The sequence below is a fragment of the Ovis aries genome, chromosome 7 (assembly GCF_016772045.2).
Source record: "Ovis aries strain OAR_USU_Benz2616 breed Rambouillet chromosome 7, ARS-UI_Ramb_v3.0, whole genome shotgun sequence".
NCBI classification, from domain to species: Eukaryota; Metazoa; Chordata; class Mammalia; order Artiodactyla; family Bovidae; genus Ovis; species Ovis aries.
The window spans coordinates 36,037,340-36,056,402 of record NC_056060.1 but is presented as its reverse complement, the minus strand read 5'-3'; the positions used below and the strand labels follow the sequence as shown (position 1 = coordinate 36,056,402).

Here is a 19,063-nt window from a genome sequence, read left to right as displayed (position 1 = left end):
TTTGGCCTTGGAGTACAGAATGAAGCAAGGCAAAGGCTAATAGGGTTCTGCCAAGAGAACACACTGGTCATAGCAAACACCCTCTCCAATACAAGAGAAGACCATACATGGACATCACCAGATGGTCAACACCGAAATCAGACTGATTATATTCTTTGCAGCCAAAAGCATCAAGAGGCAGTCTAACGGTAATCTCAACTGTCAAAACATTGTTAAAATAAATTTTAAACAAGTTTTATATACAAGAACTCACAAAAATCAAGAAGATGAAGGAATTTCAGAAAAATATAGTGAATAGTGACTTAAATATTTTAGTAGTAATTCAATCTAAACTGAAATTAAAACCAAAATGTCAGTGAACTTAAATGAGTAAAATGGAATCCCATCTCCACCCCCACCAATATTACAAAAGAACAGTAGATGCTGTTTCCTGGCTCCACAATCCACTTCCTCCAATTGTTAGAGGCACTGAATCCATCTGTTCCAAGCCCCTACCACTACCACTCCCAAGACAAAGAAAAGACCAGTCCCCGTCATTTATTTTCCTGTCAATCTACAGACCTGAAAACAAAATACAGCACTGGAATAAAAGGTTCAGCACTCTTGGATGCAAGCAATGTCATATATTATAAATGCTAACATATATAGAATGCAAAGTACAAAGAGTTAAAAAAACAGATTTCAGAATGTTTAAGACATAGGAACCACAGGAGGGAAACAAAGTACCTTAATTCAGCTGATTTCACAAAAACGTCAAAGAGCAAAATCCTCTTTTTCCCTTTTGCTATTCTACTTTTATCTGGTTTCACCAGATAAGTTTGTTAGAACTGTGTCACAATAATGAATACCATCACAAGGCTGAGAGAATTTTGGAGTCCATCAACATTAGAGTTTAGGTAGTTCAATTTCCACTTTATTTTAAAAATGAGTAGATTAGGCCCAAAGCTGCATTTTCCAAAGTGCAGAGCAAGAACAAGAAACGATTTTGCCAAGGGGGAGATGGGAGGTTCGGGAGGCAGGGGATATGGGTGTACCTATGGCTAATTCTTGTTGATGAATGACAGAAAAACACAAAATTTTGTAAAAAGCAATTATCCTTCAATTAAAAAACATTTTTTTAAAAATATACTAAAGCTGAAAAGAAATGATTTTGTTATAGTTCACGGGCTTCCCTGGTGGCTCAGTGGTAAACAATCTGCCTGCAAACAAAAGAGATGTGAGTTCGATCCCTAGCCTGGGAAGATCCCCTGGAGAAGAAAATGGCAACCACTCTAGTATTTTTGCCTGGGAAATTCTATGGACAGGGGAACCTGGCAGGTTACAATCCATGGGGTCGCAAAGAGTTCAACATGACTTAACGACTATAACAACAAAAAACAAATGGTTCAAAACAAGTGAAGTACCATAAGTGTCCCATGAGCAACAGGGCCTATTTGTTTGCTTTCTTCTTGGCTCAAGGTATTGTTCCCAATGATTAGAAAAGGTGTGACCTGTAGTTCAGTGAGCTTGTTACTAAAGTTGATTTAGAGTAAACGAGACAAACACTAAGATGCATACAGAAATTTTACTGTTTATAGGAAAGAGTGTAATATTGTTAAAAAAAAATAATGGCACAAATAAATCATTCCTTCTCTGGAACTAAGACAAAAGCAATTTTCTAGTGCATATTCACATACCATAAGCATCTAAAAAAAGAACTCCAGCAACACTGATAAACATTTAAGTTGTAGGTTAAATTATATGATCATTTTATTTACTTTCACATGACCTGTCAAAGGAGCAGAGTCATATAAAAGGTTTTTCTCCTAATTATTTACATGAATGTGTTTTTTCTCATTACCTCTTGCCAAAGGAATGAATGACAGGTGATCACTGCATGCCTTGGCATCAACTTTGCTGGCAGCGGAAACAGTAATATTTAAAAATTTTGCTATGAAATGTTTCAAGATGAGATGCCAAAGTATTCTTGCTAATGATGTCTCAAGAATTTCCATGCAAGACAAGAAAGTGGAAGAACCATTTCTATCTAGCCATACTTGCAGTATCTCACTGGGACATCTGAAAACCGATCTTAAGGGCACCACGGCAGATAGAGTAATATCACTCTCAAATCTTAAAGTATCTGCTGCTGCTGCTGCTGCTAAGTCACTTCAGTCGTGTCCGACTCTGTGTGACCCCATAGACGGCAGCCCACCAGGCTCCCCTGTCCCTGGGATTCTCCAGGCAAGAACGCTGGAGTGGGTTGCCATTTCCTTCTCCAGTGCATGAAAGTGAAAAGTTTAAGTGAAGTCACTCAGTCGTATCCAACTCTTAGGGACCCCATGGACTGCAGCCTACCAGGCTCCTCCGCCCATGGGATTTTCCAAGCAAGAGTACTGGAGTGGGGTGCCATTGCCTTCTCCGATCTGCTACAAAGACGCTACAGTATTTTCACAGTGCTGAGGGATCACTGTCAGAAGCTGCCAATTTCCATACTCTCCTCTCCCTATTGCTCCCACCCTTCCCCGAGAGATGTAAGTTAATACTCCTTTCTCATCTTCTTTTCCCAACTTTGACGAATTTCGGTTTCCTCTAACTCCCATCTGCCTTTCCTTGCATTGTGGTCACTAACGATGAGAAAAAGTCCCATGTGAAACACTTTCCGGGACTTTCCCCCGCCCCGCTTACCCTGTGGAATTCGATCCTTTACCGACCCTTTCCTTCGTGTGTCTTCCGTAAAGCCGCGTTTTAAAACTGGACTTCCCTGGACAGAATGGACTCTCCAATGCTATGAACCGCAGTACCCTCCTTCAAACAACTAGTTCAGAGTTTCTCTGATCACTGCGGCCACCATACAGTCTATTAATCCCGACCGCAGCAACACCGTGAGGGCGGGAAGTTAGAGAGTGGGAGTTTACCTCTGCTAGGTTTCTAGGAAGAGTCCAGAGAACCACCACCCTCCACCCTTCCTCCTCTGGCCGCTTGATAAGTCTCCCGGCGTCTAGCGTCCTCGATCAGGGCCGGACCTGCCAAGTCCCGGTCAGAGCGCCACCTCCTCCCCTTAAGCCCGACCTCACCAACTTTTCAACCGTCACGATACACTCTTTCTCCTTGAGATTATGATCCCAATCTTCTCCCCGGCCAGCTCACTCTTCCCCACTCCTGGAGACTCACCAAGCAGAGTTCCAGCCACTACTCTCCGGCCGCTACAGCTCTGGACACCCGCAGGCCGGACTCCCAGCTGCGACCTTCTTGCGCCTGCGCTCGCCAGCACTGCGCGCCTGCGCACTTCCCCGGCGCGGCGAGCCCGGACACACCCCTGTAGCTGGAGCCAATCACCGTGCGAGGGCTTTAAATCTCCTTGCCACGCAGGCGGAGAGCCCTGGGACTCACCCGTTTACCGGATAATTCGAGTACCGCCCAAAGGTGGGCAGTGTTCAGGCAACAAACTTTCACTGAGGGCAACCCATGTGCCTGGCCTTGTGCGGGATGAATGCTGAGGAAAAGGCGGCGAATAGAATGCCTTCCCTGACCTCTGTCTAGACTGGGAGATAGATTTGTAAACATATTATGAATGAATGAATGAATGAAGTCGCTCAGTCGTGTCCGACTGTTTGCGACCCCATGGACTGTAGCCTACCAGGCTCCTCTGTCCATGGGACTTTCCAGGCAATGGTACTGGAGTGGATCCCAAACCAGGGATCGAACCTGGGTCTCCCGCATTGTAGACAGACGCTTTACCGTCTGAGCCACCAGGGAAGTGGGAAACACATTATAGTGGACAGAATATAGTGCTTGGCATACAGAACATCCGAGGCGCCACTGGCGCACAAGGGACTAAGAGCTTTATTCTTAGGGTATCTGAAAGGGTTCCCGGAGGAAGTGAGTTTTGAAGTCATGAAGGATAAGTAGGAGTTGCACCGGAGGTACGGGGGCGGGGTGGGGGGGATGGGAAGTAGGGGTGGGGGCGGTGGGGGTGGGAAGTAGGGGTGGGGGCGGGAATAGAGGTCTCCAGACTGCGGGCATCGGAGAGTCCAAGAAGACCATAGTGCCTTCTGGAAGTTTCCTTGTAGTTCATCTAAGCTCCTCGTATATCTTCCAGTGAAGCGGGAAATGAGTTCTTAAAAGTTGGCAATGGCCAAGTCTTGGAAAATCTTGTACTTTTGAAAGTGAGCCTACAGTTTACCATGATCACTGAGAATATTGAAAAGTTTAAAAGTAGATCAGGAAATTGCTCCAGGCTCCCCTGAGAATACAGCACAGTGCTGGAAATAAAAAGTTTCAAAGGAGTTGTCTATTCCTAAGGAGTCAAGGAAGATGAAATCTGAGAAATACCACCACAGAGGTCATTGGTGATCTTAGCTATGTCATGAAATGACAAGAGTTAAAGATAGATTGCCGTAGTTTGGAGAGAGGAGATGCAGAAATGAGGACACATTATAGAATGCTTTTGGAAAGTATGGTCTTGAAGGGAATGGGAAAGAGGACAAGTGTTCAAGTTTTTTGTTTCTGCTTTTTTGGTTGCTATTAAAATTAAGACAGGAAAAACTTAAGCATGCTAGGTAAGATACAACTGAGAAAATAAATAGTTTTAAAGAGAAGCACTAGTCAGTAGATCTTGAGTGGGTAGGAGTAGAGGCAGTCCAAAGTACTGAGGGAAGGAAAGGTCTTGGAATCAAAATAGAGAAGATATCTCCTCAATTTTAATGACAGGAAGTATTTGTAAATCTGTATGTTTAGTAACAGGAAGTTAAAGAAGTTCTCATCTGTTGGCCTCTTATTTTCTCTGTGAAGTAGGAGACAAAGTCATCTACTGATAGAGAGGAGTTAGATGGAAATACCAGACCACCTAACCTGCCTCTTGAGAAATCTGTATGCAGGCCAGGAAGCAACAGTTAGAACTGGACATGGAACAACAGACTGGTTCCAAATAGGAAAAGGAGTATGTCAAGGCTGTATATTGTCACCCTGCTTATTTAACTTCTATGCGGAGTACATCATGAGAAACGCTGGACTGGAAGAAACATAAGCTGGAATCAAGATTGCCGGGAGAAATATCAATAACCTCAGATATGCAGATGACACCACTTTTATGGCAGAAAGTGAGGAGGAACTAAAAGCCTCTTGATGAAAGTGAGGGAGGAGAGTGAAGAAGTTGGCTTAGAGCTCAACATTGAGAAAACAAAGATCATGGCATCTGGTCCCATCACTTCATGGGAAATAGATGGAGAAAGAGTGGAAACAGTGTCAGACTTTATTTTTTTGGGCTCCAAAATCACTGCAGATGGTGATTGCAGCCATGAAATTAAGACGCTTACTCCTTGGAAGGAAAGTTATGACCAACCTAGATGGCATATTCAAAAGCAGAGACATTACTTTGCTGACTAAGGTCCGTCTAGTCAAGGCTATAGTTTTTCCAGTATTCATGTATGGATGTGAGAGTTGGACTGTAAAGAAGGCTGAGCGCCAAAGAATTGATGCTTTTGAAGTGTGGTGTTGGAGAAGACTCTTGAGAGTCCCTTAGACTGCAAGGAGATCCAACCAGTCCATTCTGAAGGAGATCAGTCCTGGGTGTTCTTTGGAAGGAATGATGCTGAAGCTGAAACTCCAGTACTTTGGCCACCTCATTAGAAGAGTTGACTCCTTGGAAAAGACTCTGATGCTGGGAGGGATTGGGGGCAGGAGGAGAAGGGGACAACAGAGGATGAGATGGCTGGATGGCTTCACCGACTCGAGGACATTAGTTTGAGTGAACTCGGGGAGTTGGTGCTGGACAGGGAGGCCTGACGTGCTGCAATTCATGGGGTCGCAAAGAGTCGGACACGACTGAGCGACTGAACTGAACTGAACTGAAGGTAATGGCACCCCACTCCAGTACTCTTGCCTGGAAAATCCCATGGACCGAGGAGCCTGGTGGGCTGCAGTCCATGAGGTCGCTAAAAGTCGGACGCGGCTGAGCGACTTCACTTTCACTTTTCATGCACTGGAGAAGGAAATGGCAACCCACTCCAGCGTTCTTGCCTGGAGAATCCCAGGGACAGGGGAGCCTGGTGGGCTGCCGTCTATGGGGTCACACAGAGTCGGACACGACTGAAGCGACTTAGCAGCAGCAGCAGCAAGTCAAGATTTGAACTCGGGACTGTCTGTTCTGAAGCTCTTGCACCTGTCAATAAGCTTCAGTAAATTTTACAAGGAAAGAATGATTGGAAGTTTAGCCACAACAGTTGCCACTGCTTAGGGGAACGGTGGGGACTTAGGAAGAGAGTAGGAGTAAGAGGGAAGCCTAAAAAAAGGCAAAAAGAATGGAAAAGAAAGGAGGGAGGCTGGTTACAGCGTTACAGCAGAGTCCGGTGCAGCGGGATAAGTCTGCCAGCTGGGCTGCCTTGTGATCTTCCATTCTTTTGAAGTAAAGTCTCGTTCCTCTGTGTCCGTTGTTCACTCTCGTGTGTTCAAATAAAGCTAGGTTGTTGAGAAAGGCGGACCGCGGCGGAGGGGGTGGGGGGAAGTGAGCGCGACGGAAGCGTTGTGCGCCTGCGCTCTGGCGGCGGCGGCGGCGGTGGAGGTTCCCGGTGGGGACCGGGTCCGGAGCGGGTCGCCGGACCCAAAGCTGAGGGGGGGTGGCTGGGGCGTCAATGGGCTCCCTCGCCGGCGCCTCGGCGGCCTGATGGAGTAAGAGGGGTCGGCTGTGAGTGTGAGTATCAAAGGGCCGGGCGGCGCCGAGGCGTATCGGAACCCCAGGGACCTGGTGGTCTGCCACTGTAGGGAGGCTGTGGGGGTGCAGGAAGCGGCCAGTCTCTGCGCCTGAGGGCTGCGGCGCGGGGGCTGCGGGTCGTTCTTGAAGGGGTCGCGCGGGATTACGGGCAGGCGGTGCTTCTGGCCTCGGGATACAGTGTCTCGCGGGGGCGTTCCGGCCCTCCTCCCAGCTCCGGCGGGAAACGTGGCTCCAGAGGCTTGACCTTTCGAGGAGGTCGCTGACTTTCTCCCTCTAGGGCAGCAGGGAGCCCATAGACCCAGGTACCCCTTAAAGGCCTGCGGGCCTCAGGCCGCGGACACCTTTCAACCTCTTGTGACAGACAGCTTCTGTTCTTTTTCCTCCTTCGGACTTCTCTCCTGGTGGGATGCGTCTTAATAGCTACTAATTAAGAAGAGCTTACTATATGTCAATTTAACATTTAGTCCGAATCTCAGTGCATAATTATGGAGAGGAAATGCTTTGCACACCACTCCCCCTTCAGTCTGCTCAATTTAATCATCTTTGAGAATCAGATTAAGCCGTCTTGTTGGAAGTTTATTTCCGTGGCTTTTAACAATTTGGAACTGCATGGTAGTTAAGGAAAGTTCTCTTAATCTAGCAAATGTGTTTATCCACCATAATGTTTTATATCAGATTTACTCAAGGCAAAATAACTTTTGAACACTTACTAAGAGCCTAATACTATTCTAAGCCCCTTGGAAAATCTTAAAATTTGTTTTGAGCCCTGGTCTCAAGTTAGTGAAACAATAAAAGATAATAATTAGGTTCAGTTAGCATTTATCTAGCACCTGCTACACATGTGCCAGATACACTCAGGTCTGTCACAAAAAATAATGAATTATTATAATGGAAGTTATTTTTTTTGGCGCACATTTCAGGTGACGTCACTGAAAGTTTGATGGTAATTTGCCTAACTTAGCTAGGGAAGTGGTGAATTCAAATAGGATGGAAAGGTAATTTTCCCCATGTTACATCAAGTTAGATATTGTTAAGCACTTCGGTTGAGAAGCAGCTATACTGCAGTTACAGTTTCTAGAGTTAACTATTTAGTCTAGAAAATGATAGCCTTAATTAAAGATACTAGATGGTTTTAAAGTGGCTTGGAAGGAGTTAGGAGGTGTAGAGTCTGATCAGGTTAGTTCAAAACCAATTGCTTTGATTAAAAGGAAGATATTTAAAAAGGGAGAACTGTGAATGGTGATTATTGTAGGTATATATCTTTGGAAGGAATGATGCTAAAGCTGAAACTCCAGTACTTTGGCCACCTCATGTGAAGAGTTGACTCATTGGAAAAGACTTTGATGCTGGGAGGGGTTGGGAGCAGGAGGAGAAGGGGAGGACAGAGGATGAGATGGCTGGATGGCATCACTGACTTGATGGACGTGAGTCTGAGTGAACTCCGAGAGAGTTGCTGATGGACACGGAAGCTTGGCGTGCCGGGATTCATGGGGTCGCAAAGAGTCGGACATGACTGAGCCGCTGAACTGAACTGAACTGATATGCATAGAATATCTGTTAGAATATATAAGAAACTGATGAAGTGGAGGTGGCTAGGAAACAGGAGTGGGAGAACAATAGTTTTCTCTGTAAGCTTTTTTGTTTTATTTTTTTATTGTGAAGACTTTTAAGCATCCAGAAAAGTAGGGAAGATACTATTTTGAACCCCCTGTAAATTGATCACTCAGGTTTAAAAATTCCTTAATAGTTTACTGTATTTGTTATTTTTATTCCTGATATTTCACCCTAAATACTTTAATATGAGTCTCTAATGAAAAGAAAATTTTTTCTATGTAGCCCTGTATAATAATCACACTGAACAACAGTTTATGTTATATGCGATCCTTTTTAAAAATTTCCACAAATTATCCCATTTTCTTGTTCTTACAGGTTTTGATCGGTCTATGCATTGAGTTTGACTGTTACGTCTCTTGAAGTCTTTTTAAATCTAGAAGTTACTTTTTTCCTCTTCTTTTTTCTTCATGACTCAAAGAGAGTAATACAGTTATCCAGATCTCTGTTTGATTCTTCAGTTCAGTTCAGTCGCTCAGTCGTGTCCGATTCTTTGCGACCCCATGAATTGCAGCACACCAGGCCTCCCTGTCTATCACCAATTCCCGGAGTTTACCCAAACTCATGTCCATCGAGTCAGTGATGCCATCCACCCATCTCATCCTCTGTCGTCCCCTACTCCTGCCCCCAATCCCTCACACCATCAGGGTCTTTTCCAGTGAGTCAACTGTTCGCATGAGGTGGCCAAAGTACTGGAGTTTCAGCTTCAGCATCAGTCCTTCCAAAGAACACCCACGACTGATCTCCTTTAGAATGGACTGGTTGGATCTCCTTGCAGTCCAAGGGACTCTCAAGAGTCTTCTCCAACACCGCAGTTCAAAAGCATCAATTCTTTGGTGCTCAGCTTTCTTCTATCATTTAACATGTTACTATAAAGTTGAAGGTAGAGGTAATACTTGATTTGTTTAGGTAAACACTTGGGGACTATGTCAAAGATCAGACTGGGTACTCTAGTTTCCCCCCCAGTAGTGATGCTGAGATTGCTTAGTGGGTTATGGTAGTTAAGTCTGGGTCCTTCTTTATAAAACTGCATTTCACCCCCTTAAAACCAGCTGTAATCCCTTTTGTACCTTTATAACTTTAAAACTATAGTGTTAACTATTTGAAACACAAATAATTACCTTTAAAAAGACAAAACTCACTGCAAGAAATTGTCTTTTTTTTTTTTTTTTTTTAAGACTGAAGCTCTGATAACTAGATGGCATTGTTCTCAAAGAATTGAAGTTTGGAGAAATCAAAATTTACTCAAGGTGGTAAACACATTAGGTATTTTTGTTTAATTCCAAGGTCATGCAGTTTCCCACCATATTTTGTAAACTATAAACTAGTATATGAATGTAAAATTGTTATTACTCTTGATAGTTATACTATTTGTCCCCTTGTATCTTCTTAGACGGGTAATCAGTATCTAATGAAATTACACTTTTTGGAGTATCAGTAAATTGGAATTGATCTATGTGGTGTGATAACCAGATTAGAACCACTCTGAAAGTTCAAAATATGTAAAAGTCAAACTTCTTGATATTATGAGTTAAAAAATGTTTTTATTTAAAAAATGATAATACAGTTAACTGTTAAACAACATGGGTTTGAACTGCGTGGGTCCACTTATATGCAGAGTTTAAAAAAAAATACTACAGTATTGTACCATCGTGGTTGGTTGAATTTGTGTTTAGGGAGGAAAGTACAAAAGAGCTTATAGTGAAAAGTAAATCCTTGACCCCCAGGTCCTCAGTTCCTTTTCCCAGAGGCAGTGACTTAATAGTTTCTTGAGTATCCCAGTAGGGATATTCTACATGTGTATATGTCATCAGGGTAAATTCTGACATTCATGTAAAGAACTATCTTAGTAGTATAACCTAAAACAGTAATACTCTTGAAGGTTATACTCCAGGTTTTTATTATGTTTCTAGTCGAAATATCATTGCTGATTTCTGCAGTACTCTTGAAGGTTATACTCCAGTGTTTATTATGTATCTAGTCCAAATATCTTTGCTGATTTCTGCTTGTTCATTCAACAGATATTAAATACCTATTCTATACCAGATGATGTGCCAGGTAATGGGGATAAAATGGTGAACCAGACAGACATTCCTGCTTGCTGTCATGGAGCTTGCACTCTATTGGAAGAGGCATTCATTAAGCAATTAATTATACTAGTAACTAAATATAGCAAAGACTTAGTACCTGCTTTGTATAAAACAATATGGATTTTCCAATTTATAGAGGACTCCTCATAGCAGCCCTCTGACATTGGTACTGATATTATTTTTATTCTATAAATATGGAAACTGAAGCATAGAAAATTAAAATGGAGCAGAGTGAATAGAGGATGTTTAAAATGCTGAAAGAAAAATCTGACAATCCATAATTCCAGAGTAAGTAGAATAGCCTTCAAAACTGAGAACAAGATAAAAATATTGTCAGATAAAACCAAGGGAATTTGTTTCTAGAAAATCTGCATTACAAGAATTGCTAAAAGAAGTTCTTCAGGCTGACGGGAAATGATACCAGATGGAAACTTGATTCTTTGTACAGGGAATGAAGAGCATCAGAAATGGTAAAAAAAAAATCTGGATAAATATAAACTATTTTTTCCTTTTAATATCTTAATACTATCTATGACTTAAAATCATCTTGTGGAGTTCATCATGTGTTACGGATATAAAACATATACCATAGATCACAGAATGGAAAGTAAGGGTAAATGAACATGTATTGTTACAAGGTTTCTACATATTACGTAAAGTGGTTCAGGGTAAAAATGAAAAGGATATATACTCTATATCCTAGAGCAACCCTATGGTAAAAAATATTGCAAAGAAGTGTTACTAAAAAGCTAGTAGAAAAATTGAAGTGAATAACGCATAAGAAGATGGAAACAGGTATAGCCAAACAAAAAAATAGGAGGTTAAAAATATAATGTTAGTCCTAATCCACCCATATGAATAACTTTGTTTACTTCAGTGGAATAAACACTGATTTCAGTGCATAAAGACAGATTGGCTAAATGCCAAAAGATAGGTCTTTCCAACAGTAAACATAAGAAAGCTGGAGTGGCTGTTTTCATATCAGATAAAGTAGATTTCAAGATAAAGTGTATTGCCAGAATTAAGAGGGTTATTTCATAATAATAAAAGGATCAGTTCATCAGGAAGACAGACATAAGTATGTATGCGTCTAATATCAAAGCTTCAAAATATAACAGGCAAAAATGGATACAGTTAAAGGAAGAGACGACAATCACAGTAATTTTAACACTTCTCTCAGCAATTGATAGACATTTATGAACAAGCAGAAAATCGTTACATATGATTTCTACCTGATAACTACAGAATACACTTTTTTCCCCAGCGGTGGATATAGACCAGGTGCTTCCTGCACATTAAGTCTTAATATATTTAAAAGGGTCGAAATACTACAAAATATGTTCTTTGATCCTAATGGGGTTAAAATACGTAGAAATCAAGATGTCAAACAAAAAACAAAATTCTGCAAATATTTGGAAGCTCAGTGAAACTTCTAAATCAATGAATCTAGGAATAAATCATAAGAGAAATCAATGAATATTTTGAACTAGATGATGAAAATTTAACACCTAAATTTGTGGGATAACTGTCATAGCCAGGAGCCTAAGGAGACATGATGATTAAATGTATATCGTATCCTGGTTGACAAGGATGCCTGTTATAATCTCTCGTGTCAAGACCATTAGAAGAATGAAAGAATGTATAGCTAACCAGTTATTATGTGAAAAAATTTGAAGAAAGTACTTGTATAAGTCCAGTAAAAAAAAAAAAGTTACACTCGGTGAAATTCTGGAGGAAAAAAAAGGATACTAGGGGAAAAGAAAGGAAATAAAGTATGGAAATAAAGTATTTCTGTAGATCTAAAGCTATCCTAAAATAAATAGTTTATTTAAAAGTGCTAAAAAATGTTTTGTAGGATAGAGGTAATGCCGTTCTTAGACGGAAGCTTATAACTTAAACATCTGCTTTAGTAAAGTTTAAAGGTAATGAAGGAGCTAAAGTTCTACCTTAGGAAGCAAGAAGCTAAACTCAAAGTAGATAGAAGGAAGGAGATAATAAAGACAATAGAAGGAATAATGAAATAGAAAAACAACCAATAGAATTACAAAGCAAGAAGTTGGTTCATTGAAAAAAATCAACAATATTCATGAACCCCTTGGTACACTGATACTAAAAAGCACATGACAGATATCTAGTATCAGGAATGAAAGGCATCACTACAGATCCTGTAGGATAATAAGGGGATATTACAAACAACTTTATTTGAACAAATTTGAGCTAAAAATGGACAGTTTCTTGAAAGTATCAATGTGCTAAAACTGTCACAAGTTGAAATAAAATCTAAATTAGTTTATATTAAATGGAATTACTTTAAAAAAATAAGATTCCCACAGTGGTTTCATTGGTGAATGTTATCAAGTATTTAAAGAAGAAATAACATCAATCTTTTATAAACTTTCAGAAAATAGACGAAAGAGAAACACTCATGAGGCTGAAACTCGATAAAGATGTTGCAGATTTAAAAGAAAATTAACAACAGTTGTCTTATGAACATAGACCCCCAAAGTTCAGGAAAAATGTTAACATCTTAATACCTCATGATAAAGTGTTCAAAGATAGGTGGATAGATGCCAATAAAGCAAGTGCAGTAAAATGGTAACCATAGAATCTGTGTGGTGGATATATGGACACCAGTGACAGATTTTATTTTCAGATGCTCCAAAATCACTGCGGATGGTGATTGCAGCCATGAAATTAAAAGGTGCTTGCTCCTTGGAAGGAAAGTTATGACAGACGCCAGACAGCATATTAAAAAGCAGAGACATTACTTTCCCAACAAAGGTCTCTGTAGTCAAAGCTATGGTTTCTCCAGTAGTCATGTGTGGATGTGAGTTGGACCATAAAGAAGGCTGAGGGCCAAAGAATTGATGCTTTTGAAGTGTGGTATTGGAGAAGACTCTTGAGAGTCCCTTAGACTGCAAGGAAATCAAACCAGTCAATCCTAAAGGATATCAGTCCTGAATATTCATTGGAAAGACTGATGCTGAAGCTTCAATATTGTGGCCACCTGATACAAACAGCCAACTCATTGAAAAAGACCCTGATTCTGGGAAAGATTGAAGGTAAAAGGAGAAGGGGGCGACAGAAGATGAGATGGTTGGATGGCATCACCAACTCAGTGGAGTGGAGTTTGAACAAACTCTGGGAGATAGTGAAGGACAGGGAAACCTGGTGTGCTCCAGTCCATGAGGTTGCAAAGAGTTGGACACGACCTAGCAGCTGAACAACAACATGGATATACGATAAACTGGATGTAGGATATTCACTATACAATTCTTTTAACGTTTCTGCCTTTGAAATTTTCCAAAATACAATATGGGGACAAAAATCAAGGGACTATTATGATCAGGTTTGCATTTTAAAGAGATTACTTTTGCTGTGGGTGTAAGGAATTAGGAAAAGTATAGGATTCCGTCTCAAGTATTTATTTTTTTTCTCAAGTACTTTTGAAACTTACCAGGGCTTTGTGGGGCTCCCAGGCACAGAGGCCTTTCTGTCCTCCATTTCTTGCAGTAAAGACTAGTTTCTGTGATCTTCCTAGAGTTCTAAAAGGCAGATTCAAACACTTGCTAGTCAAGGAAGAAGCAGCCAAGAAACCACCTGAGGCAAGATTAAAAGGACCAGAGAAGCTCATCAGGATTAGGAGACTGAGACCACCTGAGATGAGATTAAGGGCATTCACACCCTAGTCTTGTCAGAGACCCCACCTTTGAGCCACTGTTATGAAATCCCTCATCAAGTTGAGCCAAATGTCAGGGTGTGCCTTTGCTTGGCAAAGCAGTAAAGCTATCCTTTTCAGCTTCACCCCAAACTCTTGTCTCCAGGGTTTGATTTGGCACTGGTGTACAGAGGCCAAGCTTTTGGCAACAGTTTGACGCTGAGACCACTTCAGTTCAGTTCAGTTGCTCAGTCGTGTCCGACTCTTTGCGACTCCATGAATTGCAGCATGCCAGGCCTCCCTGTCCATCACCAGCTCCCGGAGTTCACTCAGACTCACATCCATCGAGTTAGTGATGCCATCCAGCCATCTCATCCTCTGTCGTCCCCTTTTCCTCCTGCCCCCAATCCCTCCCAGCATCAGAGTCTTTTCCAGTGAGCCAACTTTTCGCATGAGGGGGCCAGACTATTGGAGTTTCAGCTTTAGTATCATTCCTTCCAAAGAACACCCACGACTGATCTCCTTTAGAATGGACTGGTTGGATCTCCTTGCAGTCCAAGGGACTCTCAAGAGTCTTCTCCAATACCACAGTTCAAAAGCATCAATTCTTGGGCGCTCAGCTTTCTTCACAGTCCAACTCTCACATCCATACAAGACCACAGGAAAAACCATAGCCTTGACTAGACGGACCTTTGTTGGCAAAGTAACGCCTCTGCTTTTGAATATGCTGTCTAGGTTGGTCATAATGTTTCTTCCAAGGAGTAAGCATCTTTTAATTTCATGGCTGCAGTCACCATCTGCAGTGATTTTGGAGCCCAAAAAAATAAAGTCTGATGCTGTTTCCACTGTTTCTCCATCTATTTCCCATGAAGTGATGAGACCAGATGCCATGATCTTTGTTTTCTGAATGTTGAGCTTTAAGCCAGCTTCTTCGCTCTCCTCCCTCACTTTCATCAAGAGGCTTTTAGTTCCTCTTCACTTTCTGCCATAAGGGTGGTGTCATCTGCATATCTGGGGTTATTGATATTTCTCCCGGCAATCTTGACTCCAGCTTGTGCTTCTTCCAGCCCAGCGTTTCTCATGATGTACTCTGCATATAAATTAAATAAGGTGGGTGGCAATATACAGCCTTGATGTACTCCTTTTCCTATTTGGAACCAGTCAGACCACTGAGGAGGATATATTATACAGGTATTCTTTTTAGGCTGATACTTTTAAGCTAAGTTTGAGCCTGGGAAATTTTTCAAGCTCTTGGAATACTGTACTTTTGAACAGGAGCTAATTCTGTCTAAACATATCTTTTACTATATTGCTGAGATTTTGGATATGTCATTGCCTCATTCCAGAATGCATGTGAACTTTTAGTAAACTTACTTTGCAGATACTGCTACTTTGTGCGTTCCTGCTAAGTCGCTTCAGTGGTATCCGACTGTGCGATCCTTTGGACTAGAGCCCATCAGGCTTCTCTGTCCCTGGGATTCTCTAGGCAAGAAAACTAGGGTGGGTAGCCATTCCCTTCTCCAGGGAATCTTCCTAACCCAGGAATCAATCCTGCACCTCTTACATCTCCTACATTGGCAGGTGGATTCTTCACAACTAGCACCACTTGGGAAACCCTTTAAACCACGACTTTGAAAGTGAAGTCACTCAGTCCTGTCCGACTCTTTGTGACCCCATGGACTGTAGCCCTCCAGGCTCCTCCGTCCATGGGTTTCTCCAGGCAAGAATACTGGAGTGGGTTGCCATTTCCTTCTCCAGGGGATCTTCCCAACCCAGGGATCAAACCTGGGTCTCCCGCATTGCAGGCAGACACTTTAACCTCTGAGCCACCAGGGAAGCCTTCTTAAAATACACTGAAATATATGGTGACCTTTTTAGAGACTTAATGGTTTTTTAAAATACAAGACAAAGGCATTTAGAAAGCTATTAGCATCAATTAAAACTACTAAAGTAAATGCTTTACTACATTACACATTACACCAATATTGTGGTATCATCACCCATTAACTTAAAAGATTTTGTAAGAAGAATTATGAAAAGAATTGCTGTTATAATCATACTTGTATAAAGTAGATGAAAATTATTGAATGAACCGTTAGCAGTAAGATGCATGGAGAACAACAAAGCTTTTTGAGAAGAATGGTAAACAATTATCAGGGCTCCTTCAGCTTGCAGTGATTATAATTTATGTTATAGAACTTTAAATTGCTATGTGGATCTTTGGGGTTGCTTTGAGATATATATAAGTGATGAATACAGGAATGTAAACTGTTAAAATGTTAGTCGCTCAGTCGTGTCCAACTCTTTGTAATCCCATGGACTATAGCCCATCAACCTCCTGTGTCCATGGAATTTTCCAGGCAAGAATACTGGAGTGGTTGCCATTTCCTCCTCCAGGGGATCTTCCCCACCTGGGGGTCAAACCCATGTTGCTTGTGTTGGCAGGTGGATTCTTTACCAATGTACCACCTGGGAAGCCCAAGTAGGCTGGAAAGAAAACTTTTAAAACTATTAAATAAATGCAACAAGCCACCCAGTTAAACTTTTAAAACAGTGTTTGTATAAGTTATCTTATGACCTACTCTGTTACGTGATGGTAACTTTAGATAGCATTTTTATTACTTTGTTAGAGTTGATGTTTCCCCGTTTTCTTTCTCGGTTATTTTTCCCTCTAGGACATAATGCTTCCAAGTTCCAGAATTGAGAAGTATTGGAATCTGATCATAGTTCTGATTCCAAGATAAAGAATCAGATTGTGGTCTGCCCTGTCCATTTTCTTGCCTGGTGATGGGCAGTCTGAACAACTTCATTAATTGGATGCTTGACTTTGAATCACTTTTCCTGGGTCACAGCCTTAACTTCCTGTTTTTGTTTTAACCCTGTGTTTTCTAATAAAAAGTGGTTGGTATATATATATATTCCTGCTGAATGTTGTGTTAGGGCAGATAATATAAGAATGCTAGTAAGTAAATGCTTATGAGCTTATGCGCCATCAAATATACTGGATTCAGGAAATCACCAGTCACTTACCTTGGGAAACAAGAGCCAGCCAGAACTCAGACCTAGTAAATAGGACAGCTTTTGAAAGTTGTGGTTATAGGTTCCTGTGCCCCAAAATACTTCCAGACCTTTCTTGTCAGATTCCTTCCTCATGGTAAGGTCAGGGAGATCAGACATACCCACCATCAAACAACCTGTTATTACTTACATAGCAGGTTGTTTTAATGGGATAATGTGAAAATATTTCAGATAAAGTTCTTTGACGCTAAATGCTGTTTTCCAGCCTTGAGTTTCATAAATATTTAGAGGAATAATCTGATATTGATGTTTGAGATGGACTACAGTGTTATGAGATAGTGATTACTTTTTTTTTTTTTGAGAGTTTAGCAAGGTAGCTAGCCTTTATTAGAACAATATACAAAAATCAATAACTTTTTACATACAGGCAACACTTTTTTTTTTAATTTATTTATTTCAATTGGAGGCTAATTACTTTACAATATTGTGTTGGTTCTGCCACACATCAGCATGAATCCACCACGGGGGTATACGTGTTCCCCATCCTGAACTCCTCTACCACCTCCCTCCCCATACCATCCCTCTGGGTCATCCCAGTGCACCAACCCCAAGGATCCTGTATCGAACCTGGACTGGTGATTTGTTTCTTTCATGAAGATAGTGATTACTTAAAGGCTCACTTACTGACCAGTTTAAGTCACTTCTGAGTGACTAGTAGTATGGGGAGAGCATGGTGAAGTGCAGAATGGAATGTCTGGAGACTAATGCAATAATAGTTCTGCTCTTCCTTAACAGCTGTATTTCTTTTTATTTATAAGCTATGTAGGTGGTTCTAATGAACTGCTTGGATTTAAAACTAGTTCATATATTGGGAGCAGGAGTTAGGGCAGGAAATGTTAGTGAGTATAGCAGTTGGGGGAAGGGAGAATAGAAATAAGCTCATGCAGGTTTATCACATTGAAGAGTATATAACAAAAATTTAAAAATTGAAATCTGTCAGGATTTGTTGACTAAATATGAGAAACTGAAAGGAAAGAATCTGTTTTTGCCTATGGGAATGATAATTGTATTAGGATAATAAGATATTGAGAAAAGGTACTTACTATAGGATTTTTTTTTAGACTTATGACTAAGAAATTTGCAGGTAATTCTCATAATTCATTGGAGAAAATATGAAAGATTACATAATAAGTATATTTAAGTGATATGGCAGAAATATAAGGTGGTCCAAGTGAGGACAGCAGTTGTTTATTCACACTTACTTGACCTATATGATGTAACCTCTCAAGCATTTTGAGATTGCAGAGTTGGATGGTTTCTATTTCCTTGACTTCTAATCCTTGTTAAGCCCTTTAAAGAGAGCTGCTGCTGCTGCTAAGTCGCTTCAGTTGTGTCCGACTTTGTGCGACCCCATAGATGGCCGCCCACCAGGCTCGCCATCCCTGGGGGTTCTCCAGGCAAGAACACTGGAGTGGGTTGCCATTTCCTTCTCCAATGCAGGAAAGTGAAAAGAGAAAGTGAAGTCGCTCAGTTGTGTCCGACTCTTCGCGACCCCATGGACTGCAGCCTACCAGGCTCCCCCGTCCCTGGGATTCTCCAGGCAAGAGTACTGGAGTGGGGTACCATTGCCTTCTCTGCAGTGATTCCCAAATGGAAGACTGTGAGTTAATTTCAGTATTTTAGAAACTGTAATGGAAATTATATTTTTACCCAGTTTAGGGATGTGCAAGTTAAAACACTTTTGTCTTTTTAGCTGGAATCATATCAACTCTGGAGAAGGCAATGGCAGCCCACTCCAGGACTCTCGCCTAGAAAATCCCATGAATGGAGGAGCCTGGTAGGCTGCAGTCCATGGGGTCTCGAAGAGTTGGACACGACTGAGTGACTTCATTTTCACTTTTTCACTTTCATGCATTGGAGAAGGAAATGGCAACCCACTCCAGTGTTCTTGCCTGGAGAATCCCAGGGATGGCAGAGCCTGGTGGGCTGCCATCT

At 41.4% G+C, this 19,063-nt stretch overlaps 2 protein-coding genes across 12 annotated transcripts in view; one reads left to right on the top strand and one right to left on the bottom strand.

Annotated features, from left to right (window-relative positions):
• Nucleotides 1-3,218, bottom strand: part of SNAP23 (synaptosome associated protein 23) — a 44,905-nt gene extending 41,687 nt beyond the window's left edge. For all 8 annotated transcript variants that reach the window (XM_060419134.1, XM_042253033.2, XM_060419136.1 and 5 more), the window contains exon 1: nucleotides 3,154-3,218. The gene's annotated coding sequence lies outside the window, so the exon portion shown is untranslated. The remainder of the gene's footprint in view (nucleotides 1-3,153) is intronic.
• Nucleotides 3,219-6,498: 3,280 nt separating this feature from the next.
• Nucleotides 6,499-19,063, top strand: part of ZNF106 (zinc finger protein 106) — a 56,241-nt gene continuing 43,676 nt past the window's right edge. For 2 of the 4 annotated variants that reach the window (XM_027971709.2, XM_012181288.4), the window contains exon 1: nucleotides 6,499-6,670. Coding sequence is in view for 2 of the 4 variants with exons in the window: in XM_060419121.1 (XP_060275104.1) it covers nucleotides 18,719-18,728 (10 nt within the window). In the remaining 2 variants the exon portion in view is untranslated. Of the gene's footprint in view, nucleotides 18,729-19,063 lie in introns of all 4 variants that reach the window. The other 2 variants (XM_060419121.1, XM_060419120.1) reach the window with 1 other exon arrangement.